The sequence below is a fragment of the Alosa sapidissima genome, chromosome 13 (genome assembly GCF_018492685.1).
Source record: "Alosa sapidissima isolate fAloSap1 chromosome 13, fAloSap1.pri, whole genome shotgun sequence".
In the NCBI taxonomy this organism is placed as follows: Eukaryota; Metazoa; Chordata; class Actinopteri; order Clupeiformes; family Clupeidae; genus Alosa; species Alosa sapidissima.
In genome coordinates, this window is record NC_055969.1 from 34,339,768 (window position 1) to 34,348,468 (window position 8,701).

General features: G+C 45.2%; 2 protein-coding genes across 2 annotated transcripts in view; both read right to left on the reverse strand.

Moving 5' to 3' along the window:
* nup214 (nucleoporin 214) overlaps nucleotides 1–291 on the reverse strand; it is a 109,996-nt gene extending 109,705 nt beyond the window's left edge. The window contains 1 exon segment of the mRNA XM_042058868.1: nucleotides 71–291. Coding sequence (XP_041914802.1) covers nucleotides 71–112 — 42 coding nt within the window. The 5' untranslated portion in view covers nucleotides 113–291.
* Nucleotides 292–7,240: 6,949 nt separating this feature from the next.
* LOC121679808 (nucleus accumbens-associated protein 2) overlaps nucleotides 7,241–8,701 on the reverse strand; it is a 41,018-nt gene continuing 39,557 nt past the window's right edge. Inside the window, 2 exon segments of the mRNA XM_042058842.1 lie at nucleotides 7,241–8,018; nucleotides 8,571–8,668. Of these exon segments, the coding sequence (XP_041914776.1) occupies nucleotides 7,474–8,018; nucleotides 8,571–8,668 (643 nt within the window). The 3' untranslated portion in view covers nucleotides 7,241–7,473.

Genomic DNA, 8,701 nt, shown 5'->3' on the forward strand with positions numbered 1-8,701 from the left:
GACCAGCTAGCTAAATGTCTGTAGCTTTACAACTGCTAAGCTAACGTGTGATCATGACAGTCTAGCTTACCTTCATTTCCCTCTCGGGGAAAGAGTCAGGGTCGTCACTCATCTTAAATCACAGAATAGGGTGGCACCTCGGTGCCAAAAGTCAAAGATCAATACAAATTCCAACTACTTAGTATCGAAGTTTTTGAGAAAAGTACTAGTATGGTAGTAGTGTGGAGCTTTCTGTCATGCACCCATACCGCGCTCCTGTTTCGGAAATGACGCAGTTAAGGCTCATTCGACTTCAAGCAGCGCTGCGCAGATCTTGTTGAACATGATGCATGTTTGCATTGTTAAAAAGTCCGGCGTCACGTTCAGCAAGATCTGCGCAGCGCTGTATGAAGTCGAATAACCCTAATCACTAACAGAGTTTGTGATAAACTGCCTGCAGACTAAGAACAGGACTTGGTTATTTTTATTCCAGGTGTTTTTCAGTGGTCGCGTAGGCTACTATAGTTAGTACTAACTAACTAAGTTAGTAACTATACATAAATAGTGTTCTTGATAGGAAATGACATTATTTTGATGTTCTTTGTAAAAAAAATGCTAAAACGAATGCTAGGCAGTTAGGCTACTATCAATAAAGCCATTAGGCTAGGCTACACTAGTACAAGGTGTTCTGTTAATCATCTTTTTAATTGAATTTCCTTTTCTTTTTTTTTTTTTTTATTTCCACAATTTGTGTATATAATGTGGGAAAAAATGGCTATCTATAATTTCTCTATATAGGCCACTCACTCTCGCTCTCACACACACACACACACACACACTAGTGAGGACATGGACATGTGGTGGTGAAGAAGGAGTTTTATTAGAAAGCAGACATTTCAGTATTGCATCTGAAAAGAAATCAGTTACTCAATAAACTACACAATGTCAATCCAAACTGAATTTGGTGGAAGAGGGAAAAACATGAACAGTTCAATGAAATCATTTATTTTGTAACATCAAAATTGGCATTTTGCATTAGGCTTAAATTTTGTTGCTTGAGTCAGAAGGCGCGTATATAGTAGAACACTTACGTATATATAGATAATTAGGAAGGTGCGGCGCTCCATTAGATCTGCTGTATTTTACATTGAAACACTCACTTCCAAGTTTGCATGGTTACAGCCCTTTGGGGCAAAGCATGGCTCAATCCTCAAGGTTCAACAACATTTTTAAGAAATCTGACACCAGTTGATCAGCTTCTCACATCCTCAACAACCACAACCCTCCTCAGACCACCAAAACACTGAAAGAGTGGTGTGCAGTCTGTTGCCCCGGTAACCTCGAGGACCGAAGTTGGCACGACAACAACAAGCCACCGGTCTGGAGTAGCACACATAAGACTAAGCAAAGCTACAAGGCAGGATTCACAGGAGCTATACGCGCCGTTCCCAGTGCCCACCAGCCTCGGCTGCCCTTTCCTTGTGATTGTCAGCGCTCTGAACACATGGCTTTGAAAGTTTGCTTTCGACCCACACCACAACTTTCACACGTATACAAAACTTTTGAAGGATATAATCATCATTCCTCTTTTTTTATATTTTAAAGTGCTGGCATTATTTCCTAGAACAAGGACACTCAAAGTTAGTGCAGTTCACTGAATGTGGTTGGACTTTACAGTGTCGTCATCAGAACACTGTAAAAAATCGTCCAATTCTACATTATTCCAAATAAATTGAGACAGTATTGGTTTGTGCTCTGGGTCATTGCTCTGAAACAAACCAAATAATTAATGGTAGCCAGTCATTTTGGTCTTGATTTGTAGTATATTTTAGCAGTAGCTGTATATGGAAAGACAATGAATGACCCAAACATTCTTTAACAAACAGTTCCCTCTGCATATACCCAATAGAGAAACTTTGGGGAAGTTTTGTGAACCAAAGCAACTACGCCTAGACCTGCATGCGCGACCTCAGTGACCCTGAGCCAGGACATCGGCGAGACACAGCCTACCGCAGCCAGAGCTCTGTCCACGTTGTGACAGAGGTTTGGTATTGCATCTACAGTGAAAGCAATTTGGTAAGGTGGCGTGAACATCACCGACCCACTGCACACACGCACAGCTAAATACATTACAAATGGAGGCGGCAGAGGCTTAAGTAGCACTTGCGTGCCTTCTCTCAAACCTGTTTACAGATTTCTGTCAAGAGCCAACCACTAACCTTGACATTGTGCAAAAGCAATTACATTAGCAAGTAGTGCTGATCTTTAGAGACCAAAGGTCTATGTTTTTTTTAAGGAGAAAGCTGCAGCCACGTAAATGTACGTCAATAAATTAACGTGGTGCATACTGAACAAGTATATAGAAGCTATCACATACAGAGCTAACCCTCCGTGCTAGCCTTGACATTCTCTGAGTTCAAGCTCAGCTTCTAGTGCAACTTCACATTATTTCAGCGCTCTCGCATTTTGAGAAAAGAGTTAATAGGGGTTTGACGTGTGGGCAACTTTAACATAAACATGTTTATGTCAACTTTAACATAAACACACACATACACAAAAGTATGTGGCATTAACAAGAAAAATACAAAAAATGACAACAAATGATTTTGTGTTTAAATGAAGTAATGATGACAGGGGAAGTCTTTTTCAAACATGACATGTGAAAGGGAGAAATGACAATGCAATTTCTACTTGGCCTAATGGAGCTGTAAGCATGCATTTGTTCTCCTGTGAAGCAGGACAGGGGTTAGGGACCTCAGTATGTGTTATCCATGCCATGCTAAGAGAGGGCGTCTTACTCCTGTCAAATAAGAAAGAGGTGTACAGTTCACTACTCAGTAAGACTGCTGGCCAACTTCTTTAAAACTGCAGTATTGCGACTGAACCCCAGACATGACACTGAGAAGTTGGATTTGTTTCATTTTGGTGTGAACTATCCCTCCAGATAGAAGGGCTACCAGTTGGACTGATTTGACGAACTGTCAAAATGTAGTTGAGTGACATTTCAAAACTGCATGGTCTACTGAATATGAAAGAAAAAAAGTTAATAATTCAGTCAATTATTACAGGTTGTGATTAATTATCTACGAGAAACATATCATTTTTGAAATCCTTTACCTAGTGACCATTTCTTATAAATACTGTATGTATCCATGGCAAGCTTTAACTCTGTTGTCTCTAGATCTGTACACGTATGTTCAAGGAAATCAAACAGAACTTAAGGTTTTCACATGAATTGACACATCAATCACTACAACGGAAGATAACAAAATGGATGACTTTAGAGGAGGTTACAAGAATATCGTACAGGTCTTTTTCACTACTTGTTTCTAGAAGCGTATAGGCAGAACAGTGCTGTTTCTGCAGAAGAGCAAGCAGCAACCATCGTCTGACCTTGAAAGAATCTGCATACGCGTCAGGACAGACACGTCAAGGGTGAGGGGAGGGGCTTCTGCTGACATCGTGCAAAACAACATTTGAAATGTGTTTGAGCCTTAGTCCGCAGTGCTGTAAGCAAGCTCATGTGCAAACCCAAGAATTCAACCATCCTCTCAAATAAGGCACTGATCCAGACCTCTTGTTGTCTACATACACGACAGGGTTTCTGTCTTTCTGTGAAGAACTCAACTCTCTGCTTCTCTGTGTTTACATGAAGGATTCAACAGTTTTGTGTTGCACTGGGCTTCGTGGGAAAGCATGAAGTTTGTTTTCAAACCCCAGAAAGACATCAACAATAACAGCAACAACAACAACAGAAAAATGAAAATTGGAAGAATGAGTCAGCCGATGAGCAGCAAATGGAACCTGCATGCAGAGTTGAACATCCTCCTTGTGAGCCCAGCAGAGAAGGATAATGATGATGCTGTTTAGATTCATTATTTTCTACAGAGAAGCGCACAAAAAATAGCTGTTAAAAACATTGCCACCGGTCCTAATTAGAGGTCGTTATGCAGTGTCCCATGCCCATGGAAGACCCTTTCTTTGCCTTTCTAACTACAGTACAAAATAGACATGCCCCACATCACTGTGGACTCTGAAGCAGAGTTGGGCCGCTTCTGTCCGAGTCAGAACCTGGGTGTGACTGCACGATGTAGTCAACACACGTGTGTACGAGGCCAAAGCACCTTCTCACACTCCACACACCATTAGAGTGTTTGTGGGGCACTGGTACGTGTGTGTGTGTGTGTGTGTGTGTGTGTGTGTGTACTGTGAACTTGAGCAGTCCTTGAGTGTACATTCACTTGACCATGCTCCTCTTTGCCACCCCCACCGCCCCCCCTTACCCCCCTTGCCCCCCCTTGCCCCTAGCTGTGTGTTTGATTGTAGCTCACAAACACCCATGTAAACGTATTCAAGTTCTAGTGCAACAAAACACCCTGTGTTCCATGTGAAGAAAGCGGACCATTCCCCAACGCATCCCCCATACCCTAGATGTGCATGTTAAACAGCACATCACATCGCTGCTTCACCCAGAAATGGCACAAAACTGCCTCAAATGTGAGTGGCATGCAGATCAGAGGCTCAAACAAAAGAGATGGGCAAAAACTGCATCAACTGTCTGCTTCTGATCATCAAATTTGGCAAACAAAAATGTATTGGATAATACATGTACAATGTTTCTGGTTTGTTTTTTGTGTGTGTAAGTGTGTGTGTGTGTGTGTGTGTGTGTGTGTGTGTGTGTGTGTAAGTGTGTGTGTGTATGAAATGTATTCCACACTTTTCTGGATTGATCTATACAATTTGGAAAACGATAAAACAACAGCAAACAAATGCTTGATATCAACCTGGTTGACGTCTGTTCAGAAACCGAAGTTGTTAACCCTGCCGGGACACAGTGAAGACCCTGCACAGCCCTCGCCATGTCATGATGGAAGTTCTTAAACACCATGACTTCTGGCACCATTTTCCCTTGATGTGAGTGAGTTTGTTTTCGTCTTTGTCTGATCGTGAGAACAGTGCTTCAGGTTGAAAAGCATACACACAGTACATACATAGGGTGCTGTTTGTACTTGAGAGAGAAGGCATGACGCTCCCCACAAAAGCCACTCTCATCGGTGTCCTTCTCTCTACATGGGCCACAGCGTCGAGCAGTTCCAAACTGATGCAGAAACAAATAACACGAAACCAAAAGCAAAAGTAACACATTTGGGGAAGGGGCTCAGCGCTTGTAGTGTCACTGGGCGGCGTCCCCTCTCATCGCTGTGCTGTGCTGTGGCGGAGCGGAACGGAGCAGTGCGCTAGTCATTACTAGTCTTTGCGTGACTGTACGCCTCATTTCAACAGACACACGAGGCAGACAGTAGAAAAGACAGGGGGGGGGGGGGGGCACACATGACTCTTCCTTTTAACAGTCTGTACTTGGCAGCTCCAAAAGTCAAACCACGACGGCTGGCCTGTCCCTCTGTCCTCTTCAAGTGCAAATGCAAGAAAGCCAGCAGACAAAAAAAAACATTTGTAGTAGTTTCATCATTTAATAATTTACTGAATCTCGAACCAAAATGCAAAGGCTCCGAATTGCTCACGGAAAACCTCCTACGTCGAAAAATAAAAATGATCCTGCGCATCTCACCCTCGAGCAGACAGACAGGACTTTCCTCCAGAGTCAAAGCCATAACAAATATTTCTGGATTCAGGAAAAAAAGGTGAAAAGAATCTCCCCAAACCGTCCTCAGGCGACAGCAGCAGTTTCTTTTCTTCATGAAGAGCAATTAGAGGCAGTTTGTTTGTTTTTCATTATGCATGCAAGCATTTTTGTGCATATTCTGGCAATATATTCTGAGTGCCTATGAGGGTTAGTTTCTTTGTTTGTTCTTGTTGCAGGATTGCGACTCCTAGTGCAGCTGAAGCGAGCGAGGCCTCTGCCATGTTCTCACCGCCAGTTACATCAGCGCTGTGACTCACAAGGGTGAATGAGTGAACAGCGCTGTGTGAATGTGTGTGATTCAGCAATCAGCTTGGGTGAGGTGACTACATGTTTCATGTTAAGTGTGTGTGTGTGTGTGTGTGTGTGTGTGTGAGAGTGTGCATGTGTGTGAGAGAGAGAGAGTGTGAATCAGCAAGCGGTGTGTATGTGGTGTGTGTACATGTGCTGTTTAGGTGTGCACGTTTGTGTGCATGTTTGTGTGTGTGTGCGTGTTTGTGTGTGTGTGTGTGTGAGCAAGCTTGAATCAGCAAGCAGTATGTGTGGGGTGTGTTTACAATGTGTGGTTTATGTGTTTGTGTGTGTTTTGACATCTAAACAGACACAGGCATTGCCTTGATTAATTGACTCTGGCACAGTGAGGGTTTCTAGACGCTCTGCACACAGAGGGAATCTCATAAACTATACCACGTATGCGCAGCACTTTCTCACTACAGCTAGTCATCTACAATTTAGATTATTTCTCCACTTGTGTGAAGTGCTTGGCTAATAGCTAATACAATGCTAACTCTGCTAAAGATACTAAATGTAGTTTATTACATACTTAGTAGTAAACTGTGTTTCAAAATCAAGGCCACTTTGAGTGATTCTGAGAACATCTCCCTCTTTCCAAGCAGTGTTCCTAGAAAGACGGATTCACTTATAAAATGTGTTTTCATTAAAACAATGTATTATTCGACTACGATCTCATCACATACCAAATGTGCACGGGCCTCACTAGGAGCCCTGCCACAGACAGAACTGGCTACTTTGTGTTGACCACTCACACACACACACACCACACATCAAGTGTGTGTTACACACTTGCTGTGTCAATGTGCAACTCGGGTGTCAGTTCCCTGGAAATGCCAAATCTGGAAATGTGAATTAGTGCCAGATCTGGGCTAGATTTGTTCAAATGTCAGTGTCTATCTATGTGTGTGTGTGTGTGTGTGTGTGTGTGTGTGTGTGTGTGTGTGTGTGTGTGTGTGTGTGTGTGTCTGTGTGTGTGTGTGTGTCTGTGTGTGTGTATGTTTATGATGGCATGTGGCATTGGGTTTATGTTTGTGTTGTATATGGCATGCAGCATTGTGTGTCTGTGTGTGTGTGTTCAGCCTTGCCTATGTTTGTTCAGAGTGAAGGTACCACTCACTAGTCTCATATAGAGCCACCTCTGCACTGCAGTATGTGTGTGTGTGTGTGTGTGTTTGCTTTCTGTGAGTGTGTGTCGGTGTGTGTGTGTGTGTATGTCGTTGTGTGTTTGTTCTCTTTGTGTGTGTGTGTGTGTGTCAGTGTGTGTGTGTGTCGGTGTGTGTTTGTTCTCTGTGTGTCGGTGTGTGTTTGTTCTGTGTGTGTGTGTGTGTGTGTGTCGGTGTGTGTGTGTCAGTGTGTGTTTGTTCTGTGTGTGTGTGTGTGTGTGTGTGTGTTTGTTCTGTGTGTGTGTGTGTGTGTTTCTGGCGCGGGGAGGTTCCTTTGGAGAGCAGCGGTGGCTTGACGCAGGAGAAAAAGAGGGAGAAGCCGAACGGAGAGGAGGAAGAGGAGGAGAAAGAGGAGGAGGAAGAGGAGGATGAGAGGAAGATGAGCGAGGGCTAACGTTACTGCCCGTTAATCCTCAACCCTTCGGGGAACTCTGCGCTGCTCTGTCCATCTTGCAAGGCGCTCGTCCCCTCTCCGCCTGGAATGAGCGGCATTGGCATGGACCCCAGTGCCCCGTCCACCTCCTCTCCTGCCTGGTGCTGCTCCTGGTCCTCCTCCTCCACCTCCTCCTCTCCGACCCCATGGACCCCCCCGACCACCTGCTCCCCCTCAGGGGCCTCCGCGGGGGGGCTAGGGCCCGGGCTGCCCCCGTCCAGCTGGAGGTGAGTCCTCAGGTCCTTGCGTCCCTCGTACAGAGCCTTCAGTTCGGCCTCGAACGGCAGTGACATGCTGCCCATGACCGACGACGGCCCCAGGGCCAGTCCCGTTGCCGCGGCGACGGCCACGCCACCGCCACTGCGGTACACCTCCATTCCGTCGGGCAGCATGGACTTGATCTTGGGCAGCCAGCGCTTCCGCACGCGCCGCGCGTTAGTGCACATGTCCGCCGCGATCACGTTCATCTCACTCTCCTTGAAGTTGGGGGCGAAGTTCTGACAGTACACTGAGAGAGAGAGGGAGAGAGAGAGAAGGGGGGGGAGAAAGAGAAGGAGAGAGAGAGGAGAGATAGGAGAGAGAGGAGAGAGGGAAAGAGAGAGGAGAGAGAGAAAGAGAGAGAGTGAGGAGAGAGGGAGAGAGAGAGAGGAAGAGAGAAAGAAACGGAGAGAGAGAGAGGGAGAGAGAGAGAAGGGGGGGAAAGAGAGGGAGAGAGAGGAGGAGGAGGAGAACGAGTGACAGGAAAAAGAGGAGAGGTGAGACACATCATTACATAATCTTAAATCTATAATCTAAATCTAATTTGACACAAAATATAAACTAAAGTGTGTAAGAGTTCATATAAATGTGATACGTATCCATCATGCAGATCACAATACACACATCCATCCAGCTTAAACTGACATTACACACACATCCAACCAGCTTAAACTGACATCACACACATCCACACTGAAATATTTAGGCACATGTAAAATAAATCAAAGCCATCAGTGGCTGTGCGTCATGACTGGTGCCATAGGACACCTGGACACTGGGGCACTCTGAAGAGGACACTCACGTTTGACAGCGTTGAGCACTCGACTGTCCAGGGGCTTCCGGCTGGGATCGCTGGTGGACGAACGGATTCCCGTCCCACAGCTGTTGGCCAGGGTGTTCCTGCGTGTGCACAAACCAGCCACCAGGGGGCCC